This window comes from Chrysemys picta, chromosome 6, assembly GCF_011386835.1.
Source record: "Chrysemys picta bellii isolate R12L10 chromosome 6, ASM1138683v2, whole genome shotgun sequence".
In the NCBI taxonomy this organism is placed as follows: domain Eukaryota; kingdom Metazoa; phylum Chordata; order Testudines; family Emydidae; genus Chrysemys; species Chrysemys picta.
The window spans coordinates 91844540-91872284 of NC_088796.1; the positions used below are offsets into that span (position 1 = coordinate 91844540).

At 42.5% G+C, this 27745-nt stretch overlaps 2 protein-coding genes across 6 annotated transcripts in view; one reads left to right on the forward strand and one right to left on the reverse strand.

Annotated features, from left to right (window-relative positions):
• The window catches only part of GLIS3 (GLIS family zinc finger 3), a 289724-nt gene that overhangs the window by 236071 nt on the left and 25908 nt on the right, over positions 1-27745 (forward strand). For all 5 annotated transcript variants that reach the window (XM_065549353.1, XM_065549352.1, XM_005296784.5 and 2 more), the window contains one exon: positions 13153-13321. In XM_065549353.1, the coding sequence (XP_065405425.1) occupies positions 13153-13321 (169 nt within the window). The remainder of the gene's footprint in view (positions 1-13152; positions 13322-27745) is intronic.
• Positions 18381-20924, reverse strand: LOC135972217 (uncharacterized). Its single transcript, XM_065549355.1, has 2 exons — positions 19945-20924; positions 18381-18950 (listed from the first exon to the last, which is right to left on the reverse strand). Exons 1-2 carry the CDS (start codon positions 20519-20521, stop codon positions 18475-18477), a joined length of 1053 nt encoding a protein of 350 aa, XP_065405427.1. The 5' UTR covers positions 20522-20924; the 3' UTR covers positions 18381-18474.

Sequence of the window (27745 nt, forward strand, 5' to 3'; positions counted from 1 at the left end):
TTCTTACCCATGAAAGCTTATGCTGCCAATACTTCTGTTAGTCTCAAAGGTGCCACAGGACCCTCTGTTGCTTTTTACAGATTCAGACTAACACGGCTACCCCTCTGATACTTCATTCACAGAGAGTAGTTATCAGTGGTTCACAGGCAAGCTGAAGAGCATATCAAGTGGGGTCCCGCAGGGATCAGTCCTAGGTCTAACTCTGTTCAATATCTTCATCAGTGATTTAGATAATGGCATAGAGAATACACTTATAAAGTTTGCAGATGATACCATGTTGGGAGGGGTTGCAAGTGCTTTGCAGGATAGGATTAAAATTCAAAATAATCTGGACAAACTGGAGAAATGGTCTGAAGTAAATAGGATGAAATTCAGCAAGGACGAATGTTAAGTACCCCACTTAGGAAGGAACAATCAGTTGCACACATACAAAATGGGAAATGACTGCCTTGGAAGGAGTACTGCAGAAAGGTATCTGGGGGTCATAGTAGATCACAAGCTAAATATGAATCAACAGTATAACACTTTTGCAAAAAAAGCAAACATCATTCTAGGATGTATTAGCAGAAGTGTTGTAAGCAAGACACAAGAAGTAAATCTTCCACTCTGTGCTGATTAGGCCTCAAATGGAATATTGTGTCCAGTTCTGGGTGTCACATTTCAGGAAAGATGTGGACAAATTGGGTAAAGTCCAGAGAAGAGCAACAAAAATAATTAAAGATCTGGAAAACATGACATATGTGGAAGCTTGAAAAAATTGGGTTTGTTTAGTCTGGAGAAGAGAAGAATGAGAGGGGATATGATAGTTTTCAAGTACATAAAAAGTTGTTACAAGGAGGAAGGAGAAAAATTGTTCTCTTTAACCTCTGAGGATGGGACAAGAAGAAATGGGCTTAAATTTCAGTAAGAGAGGTTCAGGTTGGATATTAAGAAAAATTTCCTAACTGTCAGGGTTGTTAAGCACTGAAATAAATTTTCTAGGGACTTTGTGGAATCTGCGACATTGGAGATTTTTAAGAGCAGGTTAATAATAATAATATATGGAGATATACTTATCTCATAGAACTGGAAGGGACCCTGAAAGGTCATTGAGTCCAGCCCCCTGCCTTCACTAACAGGACCAAGTACTGATTTTGCCCCAGATCCCCCTTCAAGGATTGAACTCACAACCCTGGGTTTAACAGTCCAATGCTCAAACCACTGAGCTATGGTCTAGATAATACTTAACCTTGAGTGCAGGGGACTGGACTAGAAGACCTCTCGAAGTCCCTTCCAATCCTATGATTCTATTTGGGAGGCAGGGAAGAGAAGTGGTAGAGGATCTGAGGGTCAGGGAGTGGATTTAGAGGGTGGACGTGAAGAGCCGGGGCAGACTGGGGAGATTGTGAGGAGGCAGGAGAGGAGAGTGTAGGTGCAGGATGGTAATGTAGAGTGAAGAGGAGGGAGATGAGAATCTAGATGCAGGAAATAATCACAAGAGGAAATGGGGATGTGTGAAATATGAGAGGTGACTGAGGAGGTGGATGGGGAATAGGGGAAGAGATGTGTATGAGGGATAGAAGAACATCAGGGGGAAATGGGGAGCAGTTAGGGGACTGTAGAGGGAGTTGGGGAGGGAGAAAGTGAAAGGATAAGTAATAAGAGTCAATGCTAAACCAGATTGAGAGGTAAAGTGGAGTCCCCTGCAAGTGGCCAATTTTTCCGTGTGTGCATTTAAGTTTGAATTTTGAACCTGAGATCTTTTGGGGCAGGTAGCTTCTCCCTTAAGGCTAAAAAAAAAAAAGAAATAGAAGGTAGTGAAGAAAATAAATGTATTTTAATAGCTTGATTTCCAATCCTATTTCATGATATGTTACAGTATGATTCATGATTTTTGCTTTGGGTTGGCAATATTGCGTGACTGTTTGGATTCCTGGAGGAAATCGGCAATTTTTCATTTCTCGCTATTTGTCTCTGCTTCCTAGTGAACAGCAAATCTTGTAAACTAAGAGTTCATCATCATGCTTTTACGAGCTGTAATTTCTCGTTAGTTAATAGACTGGTTTCTCTAACGCATTTGTTTATTCATTGCTGCATCTATCAATCAGTTGACACATTTGTTTGCTTTTTTCTTGGTGCACAGAAGACAGGTAGCTTGGGATTTTATGTCAGGGATAGACGAAGCCATGTCATTTCATTCTGACAGCCACCCAATCAATTTGGAAGAAATTATTTCATTAATTACTTATCTGGGCTACTGGATAATGAAAAGGTGAAATAACAATAAAAGAGAGAGACTGGATTTTTGGGGAATGGCAATATTAAAATGACTCATGCTGCAGAGAATAGGAAAACATTATGAAGTTGGCTGTGGTGCCCTAGAGAAGCTGCTGTTCCAGTTGACAAATGGAAGCAGCAAAAATGATCCCACTCTCAAGTCGAGGAGAAAAAGGATCGACACAATCTGAAGCAGAAAATCGATGATACTCACTTTTACTGTAAACTGTTACACAGGACATATCACCTGAAATATGTCTGTGCTGTTTTCCAATTATAGACATGAGCAGATGTCTCTGTCACCAGTGGCCTTCATCAAACTTTTTACCAATTGGAGTTATTTTAATAGTTTATACATATTTAAAAGCAAGGGATTTTTTAATTACTTTTCTTCTAAGGGATGCAAATATATAGTGGGGATACTGTCAATTTGAAAAATTACATTTCTCTTTGGAAATGTTGTACCTACTCAAGTTACAAGTATTGCCTAAGAAAACTATTACTGAAAGAAATTAGTGGAAATATATTTTTTCTCTATTTTTCCCAGTTTGTGCATTTGAAAGCACGTTCTTTGTAGCTATTTTCACTTTTCTCCGTGTATATTCAATTTCTTCCATGCTGAAGAGATATTTGGAACCATCAACAGGGGAGCAGAAAAACACTTATATATGTTTTTTTATTCAGAATGTAATATTTAAAGGGTTTTCTATCAGAAACTGGAATCATTTTAAATAAGTCAATTTAAAAACTCCATGTTGGGATGTCCCTTTAAAGCACTGAGCTAGCTTTCAGAGGAGCTGCGTATCCAGAGCTCTCAGTGATTTCAGATGCTTAGCACCTCTGAAAATCAGGCCATTAGTCCACTAAACATTAATTTAGACTTGAATTGTAAAGCTAAACTGTATATTTAAAGGTCCTAAGTATCCCTACATTTAATTAGCTTTAGAAAATGGGATAAAGGGATTTTTTATTTAAAAAAACATTGTAGTTTTGTGGTTCATAGGAATGCACTAGTAAAGTCATTAGTCTTTTTTTAATTCAGAAACTGTACAAGACCATTTCTTTTTTTTTTCTTTTTTCTTTTAAGAAATGGCAAAAGTGAAAAACTTTGAGACTAGCACATTATTATGGCTTAAAGTATAATCATGCATAAAAATGACTTAGGGCTTGTCTCCATGGACACTTAGTGCAAGGGAAGCCATTGTATGAATCTACAGCGCACTAGTTTCCGCGCACTACTGGCCATGTGGACCCGGCTACCGTGCACAAAAAGTTTCATAGCACATACCTCAGCTTGCTGTGCACTACGTTTTTGTGTAGACAATCCCTTTCCTTTGAAGAGCCTGATTCAGCAAACATGTACAAATGTGTTTTAACTTTAAGTGTGTGTGGTCCCTTTGATTTCATTGAAATTACTTAAAGTTAAGCACATGCATAAAAATTTGCAGTATCAAGGCCTAAAATGAAAACCTATTCTGAATTGTGATATAAGAAGTTTCAATAGAGCATAATCATCCTAATAATACACTGGTGTACATGTAAGGATCTTATATTACCAAAAAAAGGTAAAAACAGATCCAAAAAATAAAATTACCATTATAAACTATTATATACATGCTTCCTGTTCTCTTTATAGGAAAACAGTTATAATAACAATAGTATAAAATATATAATTATAACAATGTTTTTTCATAAGCTATAATATTTGAGCAATTATTAAAATCTAAAGATTTACTATATTTTTATAAACCCTCTAGATTTTAGGAAAACTTGTTATTTTTACTGTTTTCTATATAAATTGCATGTTTAGGGCTAACCTCACCACTAGCTATAAATTTACTTCTCCTTGGTCTAAATTCTGTTCTGTGTTGCACTGATGCAAGGCAGAGTAGACTTTGACTCAGAATAATTGAAGGCCTGAGCCTGCAAACACTTAAGCAAGTCCAATACTTGTGAGTAGTTCCATTGAGGTTGATGGGACTACTCATAGGTGTAAAGTTAAGCATGTGCATATGTATTTGCAGGTGTGTTACTTAAATATTCCTCAGACCAGAGTGAGAGTGAGACTCGGCCTATAGCTCCGTGGTTCAGGACCGCCCAGAGGATTCAGGGGGCCTGAGGTCTTCGGCGGCGGGGGTCCTTCTGTTCCGGGTCTTTGGGGCAGTTCGGCGGCAGGTCCCGGAGCAAGTGAAGGACCCGCCACTGAACTGCCGCTGAAGACCCAGAGTGGAAGGAACCCTCACCGCCAAACTGCTGCCAAAGACCCGGAGCAGAAGGAACCCTCGCCGCCAAATTGCCACCAAAGACCCGGAGCGGAAGAAGCTCCGGGTCTTCGCTCTGGGTGTGTTCAGCGGCACTGAAGGACCTGCCACCGAAGACCCGCCGAAAACTCTTGTGGGGGCCCCAGAAAACTCTCCTGGGGGCCCCTCTGGGACCCGGGGCCTGGGGCAAATTTGAACCTGGGTTTCCCACATACTACGTGAGCACACTGGGCTTTTGGGCATAAGGGTGGCACCATCACTATCTCCTCCTCATTTTTTTTTTTTGTGAGAAAGGGTTGGCCCAGCTTAAGCACCTAACTCCAGGAGAGCATTCATGGCTGAGAATCACAAGTGGAGGGAGGCATCTCCTTCTGGGCCAGTTAGGCACCTAATTTCCTTTGAGGAGCAGGGCTTTGTCTCCACCACTTTTCTCTGCATTTCCTACTGGCTAGCTTAGGCAGCTCCCCACTCAGCTTGCTGGCTTTTGTGAATCCCATTCTTAGGTTCCTAGCTCTCCCCACACATCGTATAAGGAGCCTGGGTGCCTAAATTGCAGCTATGGCATCAAGTGGGCAGCAGAGGGCCTACACATTAGGTGTTGCAATGCTGAGCGTAAGTCCCCCTTCACGGATCTAGCCCTATGTTGTCATTTAAAAAAAGCCTAGTCATTCTGGTTTATTCAGTGTTATAGTATCATGAAATTTTCAGTCAGAATTTATAAATGATATATTTTCTACTACATCCCTATATCCTAAAATATTTTGTACCCCATATCCTAGCATTTCTTGTGCCAAAAAAAAATCCTAAATGTTGTAATATAGAATTTTTTGTTTTGTTTTTAAGTTCATTGTGCCATATGTGGCAAAAATTCTGCAGTTTCACATTTTCACATAAACCAAAATGTGTAATTTATAAATTCTCTCTGAAAATGTCATGAATTGCACATTCTCCAGTGCTCTAAAATGAAGCAAGCTGATTACTGCAGCTGTTCGCATTTGCTAGATTTTCTTTGCACCAGAAAGACAGAATTGTTGTAATAAGAGTTTAGATTCTGCAGAAGATTTTTGCAACATTGCCCTGAAGACAGTGTTGTGAACCACTGTTCTAAGAAAAATCATAGGGCCCAATCCTACGAACACTTTCATACATGCTTAACTTAGGAACATAAGAATGGCCATACTGGGTCAGACCAATGGTCCATCTAGCCCAGTATCCTGTCTTTGAACAGTGACCAATGCCAGATTCTTCAGAGGGAATGAACAGAACAGGGCAATTAATGAGTGATCCATCCCCTGTCATCCAGTCCCAGCTTCTGGCAGTGAGAGGCTTAGGGACACCCTGATCTTATGATCCATACCTATTGATGGATCTATCCTCCATGAATTTATATAGTTCTTCTTTGAACACGGTTATAGTCTTGGCCTTCACAACATCCCCAGCAATGAGTTCCACAGGTTGACTGTGTGCTGTGTGAAGAAATACTTCCTTTTGTTTGTTTTAAACCTGCTGCCTGTTAATTTCATTGGGTGACCCCTGGTTCTTGTGTTATGTGAAGGAGTAAACAACTCTTCCTTATTCACTTTCTCCACACCATTCATGATTTTATAGATTTCTATCATATCCTCTATTACCAGAGCTATCCCTTGGGTACGGTGAATCAGGGTGATTGTTCCGAGCCCCACACTTTGGGGGGCCCTGTGGGCCGCTGGTGCGATTGGCCGGTGCCGGGCACGGTCGGTCCTAGAAGTGACAGATTTTTCACTTCCGCCCCAGGCCCCACACCCGCCTATGACGGCCCTGCCTATTAATCATCTCTTTTCCAAGCTGAAAAGTCCCAGTTTTTTAGTCTGTCCTCACATGGAAGCTGTTCCATATCTCTAATCATTTATTTTGCCCTTCTCTGTACCTTTTCCAATTCTAATACATCCTTTTTGAAATGGGGTGACCAGAACTGTACACAGTGTTCAAGGTATGGGTGTACCATGGATTTATATAATGGCATTATGATATTTTCTGTCTTCTTATCTATCTCTTTCTTAATGGTTCCTAATATTTTTTTAGCTTTACACATGTGAGTAATGTTACACATGTGCTTCAGTGTTGGTTTATTATTATTATTTGAAATGTAGAGTGCCTGGGTACTCCAATCAGGGATCATTGTGCTAGATGCTGTACACACATATAACAAACTGATGCTCCATGCCCCAAACAGCTAACAGGCATCTGAGGCAACAGGTGGATACAACAAACAGATAAGAGGAGCACTAGGGAACACTGAGACAATTATTATTATAAGCATACGCAGCTGTCACAGCACATCAGCTGCCTAATCATTAGGTATCATGACAAAGGTAAATTTTAAGGAGAAGTTAGAAGGAAATCAATATAGTGACTTTGTGGATAAAAGGCAACATGGGAGAAAACATGAAGGTGTTGGTAGGAAAACTGGCCTTCTGAGTGATAAAGGCTGGCATGTTGACATAACAGAGGTGGGGGCAATAGCTCAATGCCAATTAAAAGATGGCAAATATGGTGTGGTTAAGCCATGAAGGGCTATCAAAGTGAAGACAAGTAGTTTGTGTTTGTGCAGTGGACAAGGGGGAGCCAGCGGAGGGATGAAAAGATGGGGGCGATGTAGTCAGGGCAACAAATCAATTGTTACCTTTTAATTACAATCAAGAAGAAACACTGTTTTTGTAGAACCAACTATCTTTTGTGACCTACTATTGAAGAGGCAGGGAATGGAGCACACTTAACTAACCTTAGAGGCATTACAGGAGAGAACAAAAAGGTGGGTCAAAGCTGGGGCCTGCCAAATTCAACATCATCTTTACCTCTTCAGATATGACGTTTCATTCTTTTCTGTCCTGAGGCTTTTCATGGACAGCATTTTGAATGGGTTTACATGGGGCAAGATGGGATTTCTCAAGGTCAGGAATTAGGAGATTACAGTAGTCAAGAGTTTCCTGCTAATATTTCATATTCACAAACATTTTCATGAATACCCTGCAATTGTCCAAATACTTTCAAATTATGAATAATGTGAAGCCATTAATGGTAGCAAAACCAAACTTGCTGTGTTTATTCATTGATATATATTCAGAAATCAGGGTTGTTTACTGTTGTTACTATTTAGTATGATCTAGCTGAAATATTCTGGTAAAGCCAGGATCGTGCAAACAATTATGATCATACTTATATTTAAGCAGGTGAGTAGTCCCTTTAAAGTCAGTGCACTACTCCTGTGTATAAAATTAGGCATGTGCTTAAATGTTTACAGAATTTGGGCTACATTTGACCCTTATCCTTAGCTTCGAATAACATTTTTTGAGGTCCAGTTCTGAATTTCTCAAACACCAAAGGTTCTCATTAAGTGAGTGTTATTGTCAGGATCAGGCCTATTTTGTACATATACAAGGACTCACAAACTTTAATATCTTACATATTTTATGCAGGATGCAGACATATCCTTCAGATTTGTCCCTTTCTTCCCCAGTTTTAGTTTTGAATTTTAGAAATTTAGTTCTTAATGTAGCTATTTCCACTTGGATGCAATTTGCTGGTGCTATGTGAATTACATGATAATGATTTTCATTCAGATTGTGAGGGAAGGAAAGCTTAAGTGTATTGGTGAATTAGCATTACCATTGTAAAGTAACAAGCGACAACTGTGTTATTTCTATTTCCCTTCTTCATGCTAAGAGAAAACCAAAGTGAAAAGAAACTACAATCCACTGAACAAGTAAGTCAGGCAAGGTTATGATGTAATGACCTTCAGTTGAAGCAAGAACCTCAGGTTTTAATCCAGATCACAAACTTTATTGCTTTGGGGATTTCACCATCTCTTAATCACAAAAGTAATAAGAATTTCCAATATGTTCAACTGCTGTGCCTAATCAATTGTTCCAGCTGCCAATCACTGGCAATATCAGAAAGTACTGTGGACTTAACAAATGCCTGCCAGCCAACAAACCAGCTGTGACCCTTTGCTAACACTGAAGGGTCTAGACAGTAAACTTTAACCTCTCCTCACACATCCCTGACATATTACATATTGTATCACAGCAGGCTCATAGTTATTGCAGTACGTACTGGACAGATTTTATTTTGTTACTCATATTATGTGTACACGGAAAGCAGAAACCCATGGCAGCAAGTCTCAGAGCCCACGTCTACAGACATGGGCTCTCAATATGGCATTACAAATAGCAGTATAGACTTCAGGCTCAGGTTGGTACTCAAAATCAGAAGCCTGCCCCCCACCTTAGGTTTCAGACCCTGGGGACCTTTTTTTGGCAACTAGCATCCTTGTCCAATAACTTGCTGTAACACATGGAAACATCAAGTTGGCTTTTCTATGGCGGTGGAAAGAGTCTCTGCCATTTTATATCTTCCCCCACCTCCAAGGTGAAGATAGAGCTCACACTCTGCAGTGGGCTGCTACCTCAGAGCCAAATATTAAAATGTGGCAAATTGCATGCCTTCTGACAGGAAACACTAATAGCAACAAAAAAAAATAGTAGCTCAAACCTAATCAGCCAAAACCTGGGAAAAAACTAAATTTCAGAAGATTTTTTTATAAAGAAAAAAAGAATTTTCTTGCTTATTGTGGAAGAATACAATTGCCTGGTTCCTCTGTGGTAAGAGACCATCAGACCAGGTGATCTGGAGTATCATTAGTAAAGAAGGAGGTATGGCTTCATTTTCAGCTTGTGGACTGCCTGAAAATCTCTGCTGAGTGTTAAGATTTTTTGTAAAGAAATGCCAGGCACACACGCATCAGAGAAAAGCCAAAAAGACTCAGAAAGCTAGGTTTGTAAATCTCAGTTCACGTTGCTAGCTTTTATTTGATTTCCTTAATATGGTCTAGTGGTTTTAGGAAGCCCTGCATTCTCACTCCACTTCTGCCAATGACTTCCTCTGTGGCTTTGGAAAAGTTACTTAAGCGCTCTGCCTAGTTTCCCCAGCTGTAAAATGGAGATAATGATACTTACTAACCTAACTCCCAGGTTGTGAAGATTAATGTTTGTTTGTAAAGGACTTTGACCCAGGCAAACATATGTAGGCATCTAACTCCCACTGAAATCAAATGGGAATTAGGCATCTAAATACCTTTGAGGAGGATTTAGGCCTTTGAACATGGAAACACAAAAAGGGGAGCTGAAAGGGGGGAGATAGACATGGGGAAGGGGGAAATGTGACCTGAATGCAGCCAGGTGGCCATGTCTGTTTTTCTATTCTGATGCCAAATATCCTGTTCACAAGGATGATATAATTATTCTGTATACAAATGAAATGTTAAATATAGTGATTTAAAAAAAAAAACACGCTAGCAAATATGCACCTTTAATTGAAGCTGAACCACAAACAAAAGGTTTATACTGTCCTTTCTAAGTGGGAAGTATTTTCAACCGTGCCTCAAAATCTTTGTGGGCATGGGTAGGAAGAGAGGCATTTTGGGGCAGAAATAGATTGACAGAGCACTGATTTGACAGTAATAAATCCATGGTAATAAATTACACCATAGTTGGTAGTTTGCAAGAAGAAAGGTGGTAATTCTGCATTTTAAACATGTTCCTTTAAATTACAGGGTTCTTGCTCCATTAAGAGAAGAAATTGAATTTTTTATAGTATAAATTCTGTAATATTTTAAAATGCTATTTCTCTTTTTTCTTACTCATGAATCAGGTTTCTTTTTCCCTCCATCCACTTCATTTTTATTGCATGTCAATAGAATACATAAGAATGCAGCTCCACACAGAGAAAATCTGTAGGAAGAGAGATGCCTGTTGGATAATCTTTATGTGTTGGTAAATCCAACTGTGATGAGACCTTGAAAATGGCAGCATGAATTTTTCCTATGTAATTACCAAAATTAGATGACCTAAAAAGGTGTAACTCAATCTCAGATTCACATTCAAGTCCAAAAGGCTATCTATCTGAAACTATGCTGAGCTTCTTAAGGATCCCGGGGGAACAATCGCTTTTTCATGGTATTTATTCCTGGGAATTTCTTTTGATGGGTTTTATTTATGTTGGAGTATTATACAAACTATTGACTTTCATATTTATTGAAGAAACAGGAAAAAGACTTTTTACTGAGGAACACTTTGTTAAATAAAGCTCTTTTTCATAATGTTTCTATGCAAATCTAGCTTATGATAAATTGGAGGTAAGAACAATGTTTGTTGTCACAGATGTTTACTAAGTTTCATGCTATTCAAACTATGTGCTTAACTTAGATCAGGCAGCAAAAGGCAATTACTTAAGAGAAACTGACAACAGAAAGATTTGTTTTCTCAAATAATGATGCTAAGGACCCTCCACATAATTTGGAAGTTACTATAGTACTGTACAGTATATTGAGAAATTAGAGATTCAGATCTAAGGGTATGTCTACACAAGAGCTGGAAAGTGTAATTCCTAGCTCATATAGACATACTTGCACTTGCTCTGCTCAAGCTAGCACACTAAAAATAGCAGCATGGCGGTGGTGGCATGGGTGTTAGCTTGGGCTAGCCATCCGAGTACGTACCTAGGACCTCAGATGGAGTTGTACTAGGGCAACTAACCTGAGCCACCACCTGTGCCACTGCAGCCACAGTGCTGTTTTTCGTGCATTAGCTCAAGCAGAGCTAGCACGTGTATGTCTACCCAACCTGAGAACTACCCATCCATCTGCTGTGTACACATATGCATAGATACTACAGCCATGAGTGCTCTAGAAATGCACATAAATATCTTCCCATTGATATGCATCTGATATCATAGGGCCAAATGCTGGCCCCCAGCTTTCCTGCAGCTTTGAGGCAGTCAAGGCTGTGTGACATAACATGGCATGACTTGGAGGCTGCTGTCTTCCATGGATGCTGAAACAGTGCTCCATAGCATCCATAAAGCTAACCAAGCCCTTCTTCTGCCCACTTGTAGAGTCCATGACTGCACCTCACCCAGACATTGACCACTGAGATTAGAGAAGGGCTCTGTATTCAGCAGGCTTCCCTTACTCTGTGTGGGGAAAGAAGGGGTGGATTTCTTCTGGACTATCAAGAAACAGGAAAGACAGAGCAGGGGTGGAATGCAGAACCTATTTAGGGCAAAGAAAACACCACTATTGCAATAAATAGGGAAGGAGACACACACACCCACACAGGGAGAAAGAGAGACCAGATCTGTGGAAAGTTCCAGAGGGGAACATCGAATTTATTTGTCAACATCTTCACTAGGTGTGTGGGTCAGGACTTGGTCCATCTATATATCAATGGCTAATTGTTAATTTATAAGAGTTGTGTATGTGCACATCCAAAAGCAGAATTCGGCACACTAACAGTTATGGGAGCTCTGTATCTGCGCGCTAAGGGGATATTATACATCCCTACATTACTCAGATGAAAACAAGCAGTTTTTTTCTTTGTCAGCAGATTAAGGTCTCTAAATAGAAACATAGATGTTGGAGATGGAAAAGACCTCTTAGGTCACTCTATATGCCTATCAGTACATGCTTGTTCCCTACAGTACTTTCTCCAATTTAGCTTTGTCTCAAGCAATGTGGCTTCTAACAGTTCCCTTGGAAACCATTCTCCAGTCTAATTGATCTCACCTTTAGGTAGTTTTTCTTAATATGCAGCCTACATTTTAATTTTCTTAATTTCATCTCATTTCTCCATCATATACCTTGTGTTATCCTACACAATTCCTCTGCTCAGAAACTTGAAGATGTATCTCTCCATTTTGTTTCGCTAAGCCATACGCTTTTTGTACTCTTTATCTTTTTTGATGAAGAATGAGTATCTATTTTTCACCCAAAATCAACTGCATCACTTGATGCAGATGTCAGTAAAAAGCACCTAAGTTTATCAGGGGCCAAGTTAATGTGTTACTCTCCCTGTGTTTACTGTTGCTTTGCCAAAAGTAAAAACATCTGTGTTTTACATTTGAAAGGAAACTCTTTGCCTTTGAAACAATCCGCAAGACAACAAGGATTGTCTACAGTCCTCACACAGTTGCTAATTGCTGGCATCCTCATTTATAGCATCTCTGAAAATGAAGCTACTGATTTTTAGGTCATCTCATTAGGATGTAGGGAGGAACATCTATAATGCTTTTAAGTTAACCCTTCAGCATGTGAGTAGTTTTTTTTATTTGTTGAAAAATTATGAAAGTATTCAAATTTTCAAAAAGTAGTAAACATTTGTTTTTAATTGTGATGTTTTGTATCAGTTTTTAGATCAGCTCTAAGAACTATGCTTTATAGCTTTACAACTTGTTCTGCCATATGAAAAAATAATAGACCCCAGATTTGCAGTGTTTATTCAAGCAAAACTCCCAGGACTGGGTCCATAATGTTGTCCTTTTTGATTTTAGACAGCTGTCCATTGTGAACTGTCCAATCGCGTGCATGTTTTCAAAACCCGATCAGTGTTTCTTTCATTATAACATAGTTTGGGTTGTTTTTTTTAATGGACCAGTAACATTTTTTCAAACAGAAAGTAAGACTTGAAAAAAAGTTAGTTTCTAAGAATTAGCATTAAATCATTTGTAGGAAGGGTGATCACTTACCTGATAGTACTGATTGATCACTGAAATCATGTTGTGCCTACCATGATACGGAATATTGCTCTCCCTCTGATTTCAGCTACAATGTTCTCCAGTACTCACTCAAGTCGGAGTGGAACGGCTGCTGGGGGTGGTCCACCATCACATCCTGTCAGTCACCCTTCTCCAGGGCATAATGTACAGGGTAGTCCCTGCAACCCACCATCCCAGTTACCTCCTCTCTCAACTGTAGACTCAGGCACTGAAAGGTAAGACTATCTTTATTCATTTTAAAAATGAAGCAATTGACTTTGAACATTACTAAGTTTAGTAGTAGTTTTATTGTTACTCTTGTTTGTTTAGAATGTTAACAGCGCAGCCGGATTATGATGATACTTTAACATATATTTTGTGTTCGTGCACAAATGTAGAGTAAGTGACCACTGTTCTAAGTAAATCCCAGAGCATATAGTTGTGCCTCTGGGATTTACTTAGCTACATTCACTGGTAGTTTTAGAGAGATTCTTACTTTTTTAAAATTTATTATTTGTACTACAATAGTGCCCAGAGGCTCCAACCAACATTGGAGTCCTGTTGCGTTAGGTGCTAACACATAGTAAGACACAGTCCCTGCCTAGAAGAGCTTACACTGTAAATAAACAAGACAAATAGTAGGAGGGGACACAGGGATGAAGTGATTTACTCAAGGTCACTGAGTAGATCAGTGACAGAACTATAATAGAACCCCAGGTCTCCAGACTGCTAGTCAAGTCTCCTATCCACAAGTCCATTATATGAAAGCTATAAACTGTAAGTAGGCTTGGAAGGATTAGATTTTTATTGATTAATGTCAGTAAACATCAATTTCACTTTGCATACACAAACCAACAAAAATATATTTCCATCAATGATTATCAACATTTACAGAGAAGCAAAGCAAGCAAAATGTTGTGTGAGAATTTATTAGAGTTTGATTTAGGGATATTTACTTTGTGTTTTTCGACATTTGATGCTGATAATTTGCATCTTAATAGTTAGAAACCTGTAACTTTTGAATCTCAATGTCTACTGTCAACAATTATTGTCTGACCCCCAATAATTTCCTGCAACTGTAAAAATTTAAATAGATAAAATTTTAAAAATGCTTAAATCCTGTAATTTTTGCACAACCATGAAAAGTTAAATTGATCATCTAAAAACAATGCTTTAAAGTAAACATCGCTATTAATGATTGAAATTACAAAAAAAAAAATATTGAATTCTGCCAAGCTTATGAATCAGGATAGTGTCTCTCCAATTTAAAATCCCATTGAAGGAGAAAAGACAAGGTGGAGGAGAGATGGAGATTCTTTCTTAATAAGAATGAAAATGTTAATTATTGAGTTACTCTATGTAAGTGGCTTGGGAGCCATGACTATTAGAGCCTCACTAGCATTTATATTCTTGTGCTACTTGGCAACATGTTGAAGTGGGCAGGTTGTCAGTTTGATTATCGCTGACTGACTTGGCTTTCGAGAAGTGTAACGCACATGGGTTGAACTTCTATTGCATGTGTTTGTATTTGTTTTCAGCATGTTTAGTAGGAGGAATTTTTTTAATCATGAAAATTTGCAAGCTGAACTTGCAAGGTGCTGCATGCCTCCAGTGAACTTATAAATGCCCCTCAAGCACAGGGAATTTTTAGAGTTCAGGTCACATTGTACCTCTCAGGAACTGATCAGCACTTCGCAGGACTGGGCCCCTGATTTGCATGTTATTTGATATTTGCAGCTTTGAAAACTCTGGTGTAAACTCAAACTGCTTTCTCAACTGAAATAAGCTCATATTTTTGCAGGAAGTTGATATCTTCCTTATTGTGAGACTAGTGTGTGATGACTGGACTTGACTTCTAATTCAGTAACAAAAGACTATGATTCATAGTCAGAAGTCATTCATTGCTGGTTACGGACAAGATCTCCCATCTTTATGGTTTCTATTACTTTGGATATTTCAGTGATATAAAAGCAAATCCTCTGAGAGGGATCCAGTTTTCATCTTTAAATATTACCTAAATGATTATTGAACAGATATTGCATGCTGTTAATGGTTTCCACTTAGTATATTAAATCAGAATTCTGACTATACTGCATGAGATCTAGGTAAATAGGTTTTCAGTAGAAACATAATTCTGATATAAATTCAGTGGTACACATATTACACTCTAATTTTAATATAAATATTCTATTCTTACTATATATCTATGGAAATTTTTAAATATAGTTTTGCTGATTTTACATAATTTTCAACACACTAAAATACACACTTCTATAGTTCACTAATGTATCACAAGGTGTTTAATTTTCTTGAGGAATAGAAATGTCAGTAATTAGAAAAGCATAAAAAGTTCAATATAAACCTAAAAAGAACTTTCCTAGATTTCAGTTGCTGATAAATGGACCTAATTCCCCCATGATGAAAATAGTACTACAGCTCTGCCTTTTATCTTGAAGATGGAGGAACTGGATGGCTTGGGGGATTGGGCTAAGATGCCTTTCATGTCTAGGTTGCCACTTTGAGTTCAGTTAGTTCAGTCATGGCTGAAAGGGGTTAGACCCCCTGCTCTATGCGGGTAGTATCAGTCTACTTCTAGTGGAGGTGCCTCATCACAAACACAATCATCATTGCTGCAAATTGTTAGTATTCTTGTTAGGAGAAGGGCCAAGGAGTGAATGATATATAGATTCCTCTTCCCTGTAGAAGTGGGTTCCTGTCAGTTGGAGTTGAGGGATATTGGCAAATGCTATTGGGATGTTTCCGCTGCCTTTTGTTGCTAGACCACTAGCAGGGTCAGTCCAGCATTTATTATAAGCATTAAAATCGCTGTTTAAAAAGCAAGTCTGGATCCTCTTATTAGCACATTTCTGAGAAGATTACTGTGGGGAGACCACTGTCGAAGCACTTTAATAGTGACGCGTATAAATAGTTTCTAACTCATTGGGACCCTGATCCTGTTTGTGGCCTCAGGACACTATGGCCTTGTCTACACTACGAGAGTAGTTCGATTTTACTTGCATCGAATTTTTGTAATCGATATTGCAAAGTCGAACGTGTGTGTCCACACTAAGGACAGTAATTCGACTTTGTGCGTCCACACTAACGGTGATAGCGTCGACATTCGAAGCGGTGCACTGTGGTCAGCTATCCCACAGTTCCCGCAGTCCCCTCTGCCCATTGGAATTCTGGGTGTAGCCGGCAATGCCTTCTGGGTAACAAAATGAGTCGAGGGTGCTTTTGGGAAACTGTCGTCATCCGTCCATCACTCCCGCCCTCCCTCCCTGAAAGCGCCGGCGGGAAAACAGTTCGCGCGCTTTTCCAGTCATTGACAGCGCGGACGCCACTGTACTCCGAGCATGGAGCCCGCTGCGACCATCGCTGCAGTTGTGGCCGCTCTCAACGTCTCGCAGCTTATCATAAAGGTTTCCCTGAGGCAGATGCAGAAAAGTCAGGCAAGGAGGCTACGGCACCGCGGTGATGTCCTGAAGTCTGAGAGTAGCACAGACCTGTCAGAAAGCAGGCGACCCAGCGCCGAGGACATCACAGTGGCAATGGGTCATGTTGATGCCGTGGAACGGCGATTCTGGGCACGGGAGACAAGCACTGAGTGGTGGGACCGCATAGTGCTGCAGGTCTGGGATGAATCCCAGTGGCTGCGAAACTTTCGCATGCGGAAGGGAACTTTCCTGGAACTTTGTGAGTTGCTGTCCCCTGCCCTGAAGCGCAGTGACACCCGGTTGCGAGCTGCACTGAGTGTACAGAAGCGAGTGGCCATAGCCCTGTGGAAGCTTGCAACGCCAGACAGCTACCGGTCAGTCGCGAACCAGTTTGGGGTGGGCAAATCTACCGTGGGGGTTGTTGTGATGCAAGTAGCGAAGGCAATCGTTGATGTACTGCTGCCAAAGGTAGTGACCCTGGGAAACGTGGAGGCGATCATAGATGGCTTCGCAGCGATGGGATTCCCAAACTGCGGTGGGGCCATAGATGGAACTCACATCCCTATCCTGGCACCGGACCACCAGGCCACCCAGTACATTAACCGAAAGGGATACTTTTCCATGGTGCTGCAAGCACTGGTGGACCACAGGGGACGTTTTACCAACATCTACGTGGGATGGCCGGGCAAGGTTCATGACGCTCGTGTTTTCAGGAACTCTGGTCTGTTTAGACGGCTGCAACAAGGTATTTACTTCCCGGACCACAAAATAACTGTTGGGGATGTGGAGATGCCTATAGTCATCCTCGGGGACCCAGCCTACCCGCTAATGCCCTGGCTCATGAAGCCCTATACTGGCGCCCTGGACACTGAAAAAGAACTCTTCAACTACCGGCTGAGCAAGTGCAGAATGGTGGTGGAGTGTGCTTTTGGCCGTCTCAAGGGGAGATGGAGAAGCTTACTGACTCGCTGTGATCTCAGCGAAACCAATATCCCCATTGTTATAGCAGCTTGCTGTGTGCTCCACAATCTCTGTGAGAGCAAGGGGGAGACCTTTATGGCGGGGTGGGAGGTTGAGGAAAATAGCCTGGCTGGTGATTACTCACAGCCAGACAGCCGGGCGATTAGAAGAGACCAGCGGGAAGCGCTGTGCATCCGGGAGGCTTTGAAAGCAAAGTTCCTGAGTGAGCAGGGTAACCTGTGATTTTATAGTTTGTGTACTGAGAAGCTAAACCTGCCCCCGTTTCTTTACCCAGGTAATGTTGACTATCCTATCCAGTTACATACCCCCTTCACCCCCCCTCCAACACACGTGTCGAAATAAAAATAGTTCTACTTTGTTAAAGCACACCGTTTTCTTTAATACTGTTTTAGCGGGAATTTTTTAAAACTGGGACGCAGACTGTGGTGCGGGGCGGGTCTAGTGTTGTGATGCGAATGCAGCTTCTAAACTCAAGGATTGACAGGCTCCGCTGCGGTGGGATGCTTGTTTCAACGGAGCCTGTCACCCCTCCTGATCGGGACTGTGTGTATGGGAGGTCTATTTGACTTTGTGGCAGGGGGAGGACGGTTACAGATCCCATGCTGTGTGGCTCTGTGATCCTGTCTAAGGACCGGCGCTTAAGATCTGTAACTGCCCTCCCCCGCCACAAAGTCACAGAGCAACCCACCCCCCCCAACATTACATCAAAACAACCTCCCAGACTAACCGGGGCAACTAGTCACTGCATCACTGCACTGTGTATGTGCCCTGCTGCTGTGCCTGCCCCCGACTATGTACCCTGCCAAAGGAGACTGTCCTGTCCAATTTCCAACCCCCTTTCCCCTCCTCCTCCAAAAGAACATGATTGAAACAGTAGTTAACAGAAACGAATTTTTTATTATCAACTACACATGGCATTGGGAGGTGAAACTTGGACGTGGGCTTGTGTCAGGCGGGAAGGAAAGAACTTTTCAAATTTTGGGAAATGAGAGCCTTCTGCTACTAGAGCTCTCTGCAGGGGTGGAGTGAGAGTTAGCAGGGACTCTGCCGCCTCTCCTTCTTTGCACTTTGGGTGAGGTGGGTATGGGACTTGGTGGCGGGGGAGGGCGGTTAGAGATGGACTGCAGCGGGGCTCTGTCCTCCTGCCTCCGTTCCTGCAGAACATCCACAAGGCGCCGGAGCGTGTCCGTTTGCTCCCTCAGTAGTCCAAGCAGCGTTTGAGTCGCCTGCTGGTCTTCCTGCCGCCACCTCTCCTCCCGATCCATGTTGGCTTGGTGCATTCGGGTCAAGTTCTCCCGCCACTGGGTCTGCTGTGCTGCCTGGGCTTGGGAAGAGGCCATAAGCTCAGAGAACATGTCCTCCCGTGTCCTCTTCTTCCTACGCCTAATCCGCGCTAGCCTCTGGGAGTGTGATTCCAGGCTAGGTTGTGAGACAGTCGCAGACGGGGCTGTGGAAATGGGAAAAAGGGAGTGAATTCCTCTGAAAGATAAATGTAGTTGTGAACAAAGAACATAGTCTTTCTCTGTGAACAAGACCATGCACAGCACCTTTCACATGCGCACTCAGCACAAGGTCGAATTCTCGGCCTTCGCATTCTGTGCCTGGGGTCTTGAACAGCACATTTGAGAAGCGAGGCAGCACAACGGAATTTCTGTTGCAGGCAGACATGGTAAGCCGTACACTTGTGGCAGTTTAAAACTTTTATATTACCACTGGCCTCATTTCACATTTAAATCAATGTCAGTCCCTGCTGCCAGCAATCCGGCAAGCGGGAACTCTGCCCCTGTCCCACCCCCTCGCGGCTGTCCCCGGGAATGATCCCTTTCGGCTGCCCCTCTCCCGCCTCCACCGCGTGGCTGCAAACCAGCGGTGACAGTTCTGTAAAGGAACGGGAAAGCAGTCCCAACACTAACATTCCCCTACCTAATTAAAAGCAGGTCACCATGGCCGACATCACCCTGATGAGGATCTCCGAGAGCGACAAAGAGAGAATGCTCCGGGAAAGCCTCCAAAGACCAGGGCCGTATGCCGCCCTGCTGTGCAGAGCAATGATCCCCGAGTACCTGATAATCTCGTGGCGCGGCAACGTGTCGTACTTCGGAGGACCCAATAAGGCCGCTCTCCCCAAGAACCTCATGCAACGGCTTTCAAGTTACCTCCAGGAGAGCTTCATCGAGATGTCCCAGGAGGATTACTGCTCTATCCCCGCACATATAGACCGCATTTTACTGTAGCTGCAGTAGCAGGGAATACACAGTAGAGCGGCTTGTGCAGGACAATCACTGAAAACCGGACATTGCTAGATTTCTTTTCAAAACTTGCACTGCCCCTTACTAAACCGTTAAGCGCCTAGGGCACACTAATCATGAACAACCCATTCTTTTAATTGTTAATATTCCTGTTTTGTTAAAAATAAATGTTTAGATGTTTACAACACTTACTGGCTGATCCTTCACCAGATTCTGTGTCCGGGGTAATGGCTGGGGACGCTTCGTAGGGGATCTCTGTAAGGGTGATGAAGAGATCCTGGCTGTCGGGGAAATCAGCGTTGTGAGAGCTGCCAACTGCCTCGCCCTCCTCATCTCCTTCCTCATCTTCCCCGTCCCCTAACATGTCTGAGGAACCGGCCGTGGACAGTATCCCATCCTCAGAGTCCACGGTCACTGGTGGGGTAGTGGTGGCGGCAGCACCGAGGATGGAATGCAGTGCCTCGTAGAAACGGGATGTCTGGGGATGGGATCCGGAGCGTCCGTTTGCCTCTTTGGTCTTCTGGTAGCCTTGTCTCAGCTCCTTGATTTTCACGCGGCACTGCGTTGCATCCCGGCTGTATCCTCTCTCTGCCATGTCTTTAGAGATCTTCTCGTAGATCTTTGCATTCCTTCTTTTGGATCGCAGCTCGGAAAGCACGGACTCATCGCCCCACACAGCGATGAGATCCAAGACTTCACGATCAGTCCATGCTGGGGCTCTCTTTCTATTCCCAGACTGCACGGCCATCACTGCTGGAGAGCTCTGCATCGTTGCCAGTGCTGCTGTGCTCGCCACGATGTCCAGACAGGAAATGAGATTCAAACTGGCCAGACAGGAAAAGGAATTCAAATTCAAATTTTCCCGGGGCTTTTCCTGTGTGGCTGGTCAGAGCATCCGAGCTCGCACTGCTGTCCAGAGCGTCAACAGAGTGGTGCACTGTGGGATAGCTCCCGGAGCTATTAGCGTCGATTTCCATCCACACCTAGCCTAATTCGACATGGCCATGTCGAATTTAGCGCTACTCCCCTCGTCGGGGAGGAGTACAGAAGTCGAATTAAAGAGACCTCTATGTCGAACTAAATAGCATCGCAGTGTGGACGGGTGCAGGGTTAATTCGATTTAACGGCGCTAACTTCGACATAAACGCCTAGTGTAGACCAGGCCTATGATGATACAGGCAATAATGAATAATAATGAAGTTCTGGTCTGATACACTCCTTCCTTACAAACTTTTTTTTTTTTACACTAACCATATACACATTTTCATAAACTGTTTCATTGTTACTCTCCATCTCTGTTTGGGGCTTCTTTGGATTCAAGACTGAGTAAATGCCAATAACTACATTAATGCAATGTTAAGAGGAAGCATTTAAATGCAGGAGAGTGAAGATTACCACAGCAGTGATAAGTTGGTCACAGGGCACCTATATATATTTAGGCAAATATTTAACAGGAGAAATAATACAAAACACTGCATATAGCCAAGACCCTGTGTATTCTGCCATTATGGAATTTTCCACAGAATTCACCCCTTGTTGCAGAATCTCCATTTCCATTTAAAAAAATTAAAATGCAAGCCTTCATGGTTGTGGTGATAACCTTGAAAATGTGAAGAATAAACTTGTCTGTTTGTGCAAAGATCCTGAAATAATAGTTCTGAGAGGTATGAACTGCCTCAGCCATCTCAATCTGGGACCCACCGACTTAGACCTGGTCTAAACTTAAAATGTAGTTTGACATAACTATTGTGTTCAGGGGTGTGAAAAACAGACACACCTGCGTGTTGCAGCTATGCTGACATAACTCCTGGTGTAGACGCAGCTAGGTCAATGGAAGAATGTTTTGGTCAACCTAGCTACCGTCACTCAGGGAGGTAGAGTTCCCACAGCAATGAAAAAACCTCTTCCATTGCTGTTATCTGCATCTACACTACAGGGTTATAATGGCATAGCTATGGCACCGTAGCCATTGTCGCACCCATAGTGTACCCATGGCCTTACTGATTATGCAAGCGTGGAATATGCCATTTTCTCCAAGAGATCACAGAATTCTACATACAAAATTAATTACTGAGCTGGAGCCAAGAGCCCAGCATTTTGTTTTGTCTCCCTGGCCTGCTGGGACCTGCCTGCAGCTGCCTCTTGCTCTGGACCTTTCAGCACAAGGGGAAGTTAATTGGCCTACAGTGCATGCTCACATCACTGTTTTATAGAACAAGGCAGGAGTGAGGAGAGGCTGGTGCAGAGTTTAGGGAGCCAGTGCTGGAGTCCAGGTTGCAGCCAGGGAGCAAGGGGAGGCAGAAGGGCAGGCTGGATAGCTAGGCTGCCTAGAGGCTTGGGGAGCTGAGATGATGAACTAGGGAAGCAGACCAAAATCTCTGCCTTCCCTCTTCCATGGCACACATGAGGAAGGGGAAGGAGAATCTGTCCTGGACCACCTAGATAATGTTGTAACTGCTGAGGCCCTTGGAGCTGGGCATGTAGTGTACAAAGCAAAAAAATCCATCATGAACAAAGTATGGTTGAGAATAATCATTGGTGAATTGTACAGCCCACTATGAGTCATCGTCGTGTGTTTGGTTGTGGAAGAGATGAGAATGTAGGATATTTCATGGAGATACAATAAATTAATATTGCCACAGAATTTAGGAGTTCTTACCGCAGACTTTGTTGCCATTGTGCCATGTAGTACATGAGGTGCTGCATATTCTAAGTGGGCAATGTGGCTCCACTAATGCAGTAGAACCTCAGTTACGAACACCTCGGGAATGGAGGTTGTTCATAACTCTGAAATGTTCGTAACGCTGAACAAAACGTTATGATTCTTTCAAAAGTTTACAACTGAACACTGACTTAATGCAGCTTCCAAACTGTACTATGCAGAAGAAAAAATCAGCTTTTAACCATCTTAATTTGAATGAAACAAGCACAGAAACAGTTTCCTTACTTTATCAAATCTTTTTTTTAAGCTTTCCTTTTATTTTTTTAGTACTTCACATTTAACACAGTACTCTACTGTATTTGCGTTTTGGGGGGGGGGTTGGGGTCTCTGCTGCTCCCTGATTGCATACTTCCGGATCCAAATGAGGCGTCTGGTTGACTGGTCAATTCATAACTCTGGTGTTCGTAACTCTGAGGTTCTACAGTATTACCCTGAGAACCTTAACTACTGGGTTTTCTGCATTTTGAATGATTAACTTCTCAACCTTAATGTTGCATTAACATAGTTCTTGCTTTTAATATTCAATTACAAAACCGAAAATTTTAAAGAAAAAAAACAGTTGCTGCTACCTAATTCCACACCCATCAGCAGAAATTTCTCTACCGCTATAACAGAACAAGGCTGTCACTTGTTTTCCAGCTGCAGAAATACTCACATCCATCATCTCCCAAGGTGAAATGCCCCATTATAGGTAATGGTATGTCATTCAATGTAGAATCTACTGACCCATTCACATGCACACAAGTCTGTGTTGTTTCAACATTAAGCTCCCCTCCCACACATTCTTTTCTCCCCTGCCTGAGTGATGGTTGCCCTGGACAAGTGCACACCTCATCCTGCAAGGAGACTTCTCTTCGACCCTTACATTTGGGCAGCCTGCTCAGGATTCTAGGGAAGCCATAGTGACTCCCATTTCTTTCACTCCCATGGACAATAAGAAGGAGAAAACGTGGAGGAAGCAGAGGTTCCTCTTCAACTTTCTCTCCCTTTGGACAATGGGAGGGAGGCTGTAGAGAAGCTGATGAAGCCCTGTGAACCTGAGCCTCGCAGTTGTAGGAAGAGGAATTGAAAAATAAAGCACACATCTTGTGCAAGTTTAGTTCCATGCCAAAACTCAAATCAACGAGATTGGTTTTGGTGCAGATTTTCATATCCAAACTCTCTAAAATTCAGGTGGTGGTAGCAAAGTTAGGATAAAACTGGAATCTCACATATAATCTTTACCATAAAACTTATTTTTTCTAATTGTTTTGTTTTTATTTTTTTAATACTCACCAAATTTGAAAAGATTTTGACTGTTTAATTAAGAGAGGGCATGATAAAGGTATACAAAATATTGTATGGTAGAGGGAAGGTAAATGCGGCCTACTGTTCATCCCCTTTTGAATACAAGAACAAGGGAACATTCAATTAAATAAAAATAGCAGCAAACTTAAAAACAATAAAAATGAATACTTGTTTACACAATACATCATTAACTTGTGGAACCCACTGCCACAAGATCATTCTTTCCCAAATGCCCAGTTTAAAGGGATTAGCTGTATTTACAGATGATAATGTCTGCAGTTACATTTTGCTTCTTAAGGCATATGTTTCTGGACATAAATGACCCAATAGCTGACTGGGTTTGGGAAGAAATTTCCCCTATGGGCAGGCTGTTCTGTAATTCTCCACTATGAGGGTTCTCTCATGTTCCTCTGAAGCGTCTGATACTAGCAGCTGTCTGAGACAGGATGTTGAGCTAGATGGACCTGGTATAGCAATTCCTGTATTCCTAAAGCATGAGAAATTTTAGCTTGAAAGGAATTTTTTAATGGTTGAATAGAAGAATTTCGAATTGAAGTATTCAACTTTATTACTGCAGTGCTATAATAAGAGTGGGAGCACTTTTATTTGCTTATTTGAGTATGTGGTTATATTCTTTTTATGGCTTCGCTATAAAACACCAAGTAATTCCCAGCCAGACCTCCAGAAGCAAGAGCCCCCAAGTGGTTCTAACCAAAGAGTCAAGGCAGCTAATGCTTACATATTACAAAGCTTCTTGTATGTGGTATGAAACAGGCTGGCTCTAAGAAAGATTCCACTTAAAGCACATAACAATGTCATTCTGAAATCAGTACAGTAATTTCCTCCCATGGTTTGGACAGTTGGAGACTTGTCTGCTAAGAGGTTGTATCTTTTCTGCTAGTGAAGAAATGTCTGCCTGTTAACAATGACAGACTCTGAAGGGTGGAGGTGAGCAACTGATCAAACCTTGGGCCGTGCCTTAGCCAAGCTAGCAAAACCTGACATTTCTCTCTAGTCTGTTTCCATGCTTTGTCTCTTTTTTAGAGAGATTATCTGCCCTCACTTGCCCTTACCAACAGTTTAATTCTCTAGCATAGATGTAACCCACCAATCATTGTATTATAGGTCCCCCTTTGTGATGACCCACAATGGATATCAGTTGTTACAGCCCTAGTTAACGAGCTCTAGCTCAAGCTGTAGTAGCTTGTGCTTTTAGTCCTGGAGATCCCTAGTTCAATTCCCACTGTGTTGGTTAAGGTGGCAGCTATCATATCAGAGTAGCCACTGGCAGTAAGAAAAGGCTCTTCAACTGCGGATGAGGGGAATCAGTCAAGGGTGAATCTTCACTCCTGAACCCCTAGAGTGACTACATTTTCAGTGACAAACTGAGACACCAGTCCTGGTGGCAGGAGTAGAAGTGTGCCATTGACTATTCTGTGCACATTTCCTCATATGAAGATAGGTTGATCTTAACCAAGCAACCATCTCCTTTCTATATGTGGAAAGACTACAGCTGCCAGCTTTTGGGAAGGAAAAATGTAGAAACACTTGCCTGCTGTTACATTTAAGCAAAAAGTCGAATAATTTGCACATAACCGTAAACTGCAGCTTTTTTTTTTTAAAAAAAAAAGCATGGTTTTAGTGTTGGTGAAGGCATGAGCTTGACAATGCTGCTGAATGAAGTCTTCTGTTTAACTACAAATAAAGCATGCATCAGGGCAAGCTTCTCATGCACTGGCGTGCTTCACACCTGATATGAGGGGAAGGGGATTTCCTTTACATGTAGCAGGGCTAGTTCAATCTCCATAGCCCATGCAGTTTGTGGCCTTTCTGCTGAGTAAGTGTAAAGTGTGTGAGAGAGTTTGTGATGTTGGACCTGGAACTGAGACCCATCTGAGTTCCCTTGTGGTCTCTGTCCCCTTCCCCTCACAAGGGCTCAGGTGAACAGGCTGGGAAGCAGACACTTCTCCCAGCCCCTCTCACTCATGGGGTAGTGGAGGCAGCTTTCCTAGTGGCTTGGCAACTGCCTGCCACAGTGTTGCCAGTTCTCCTGATTTTTTTCATGAGTCATGGGATTTCAGCCAGGGCTGGAACCAGACTGGTCATGTAACAAGAAGCACCAGCCCCAATTTCAGACCTGCATGGGGGTGAGGAGGAAAAGCCTTCCAGCTGTCTGCCTTCCCCACTGCCCCACCTCCTGGGGAAGAGCAGCCAATCGGAGCTGCTGCAGGAGGCAGGCAGAGCTTTTTCCCACTCCCCTCAGAAGCCGACACCATCCTCACAGGAGGGGAGGGGGAAAGAAGGAGCACCAAAAAGCCCAGCAGCTCAGGCCTCCATCCCTCCTTTCCTATGAGCAATAGGGACAGTTCCCTTGCTGCTCCCTCTTCCACATTCCCTCCCTGTAACACCCGGCCTGGGAAGGGACAGAGGGTAGAATGAAGAGCCACTGGAGGCTGGAGCCACTCCACCCCCAGCATAAAAGTGGGAGAGGGGACCCTGCTGCAGCTGCCCAGGTCTGGAAAAGGGGGTGAAGAGCCCCAGGAGGAATGCGGTTGAGGCTGGAAGGGGCAGAACTGATGTGGAGGCAGAATTAATTGGTTGGTGGGGGAAAAGGTGGATGAACAGATGTAGGGGTCAAGGTTCCAGCAGCAGGGGCCAAAAATCACCTCAATAAATCTGGGCATGTTGGCAACACTAAGTGTCTCACACATGCATTGGGTGTGGGTGGGGCAGTTCGGAAATCAAAAGACAGGCCCAAAACACTATATAATCTTTTTAAATCATTGTTTTGGGGGATCTGACTCATGGCTTTTGAACCTTTGTGATTGGGAGTATTGCAGCCAGATCAACACCATTTCTGCTGTCACAAATCAGGGAGCCTCCCTCAATTGCTCAATGGCCACTTGAGCCTGCCCCAGCCCTGTACGCACACAGCAGGGCCCTGAAACTTTGCAGGACTCCTGCCACTCAGAATTGGGACAGTCCCTGTATTATGGGAGTGCACCATGAAAATCAGGATGGGTGACAAGGACTCATGCAGAAAATGGGCTTAATTGGAAACCTTATCAGGAAAAGGCGTCAATAAGTGATGGGCCTGGTGGGATAATCTACCTAGGTATTTATACCAGGTTCATCGCTGTGGTATTTGCAGCTATAGGCGCACATACATTCTGTTGACAATTTCACCCGCTCAGCTGACTGACAGTTCCTTCAGGTGGCCACAGTCTGCCTGTGGTGCACACAAAAATTGGGACAAAATCCTGGGACTTTTTGTATAACTGACATTGGGACAGGCCTTGGAAACTGGGTCAATCCTGGGTTTCAGGAACACATGCTTGCCTCACTTTCAGGGAGAGAAAACTATTCTAAGGGTCTTCTCTCCCCAGTGCTATAGAAAAGGTACTGCTGGGGAATTTGTCTCCTCATTCCTGGAGGTTACAAGAAAGAGGGTTTGTCCTACAGTGATGCAAATGCAGCCTGCTAGGCCAGCCAAGTTGGAACAGCTAGCAGAACAAATCAATGTTTCTGTAGTAGCTCAGTGATGCTGCCAGTGGAGCTGGTGACAGTAGCGGGCACGGAGATAAGGAAAACAGCCACATTTGGATGACAGACATTTGTGTGCTCAGTGGAAAATCTAGTTTTGATTTGCCCATCTTCTGGGGGTGAGGAGTGTTGTGTCACAGCTGCAAAATTTTGCTATTTTTGTCTTTGTAAAACCTTAGGCAAAACATGTATATTCATGGCATTGTTAGAAAAACATTGAGTTTCACATAATTCTGTTTTGCAACAAATCACATTATTCTTTAAACATGTTTTTAAACAAAAGTTTTTTTGTGTCACAGATCTGGTAGACACCTGGAATTCTGGTGCATTTCACTGGGGTATAGTAGACTGTGAACTAACAGGACTTTTTACTAGTCCACAATGGCAAAATGTGGAGAGTTGGTGAAAGCCAGAATGTAAGGCGTCATGGGAATTTTAATT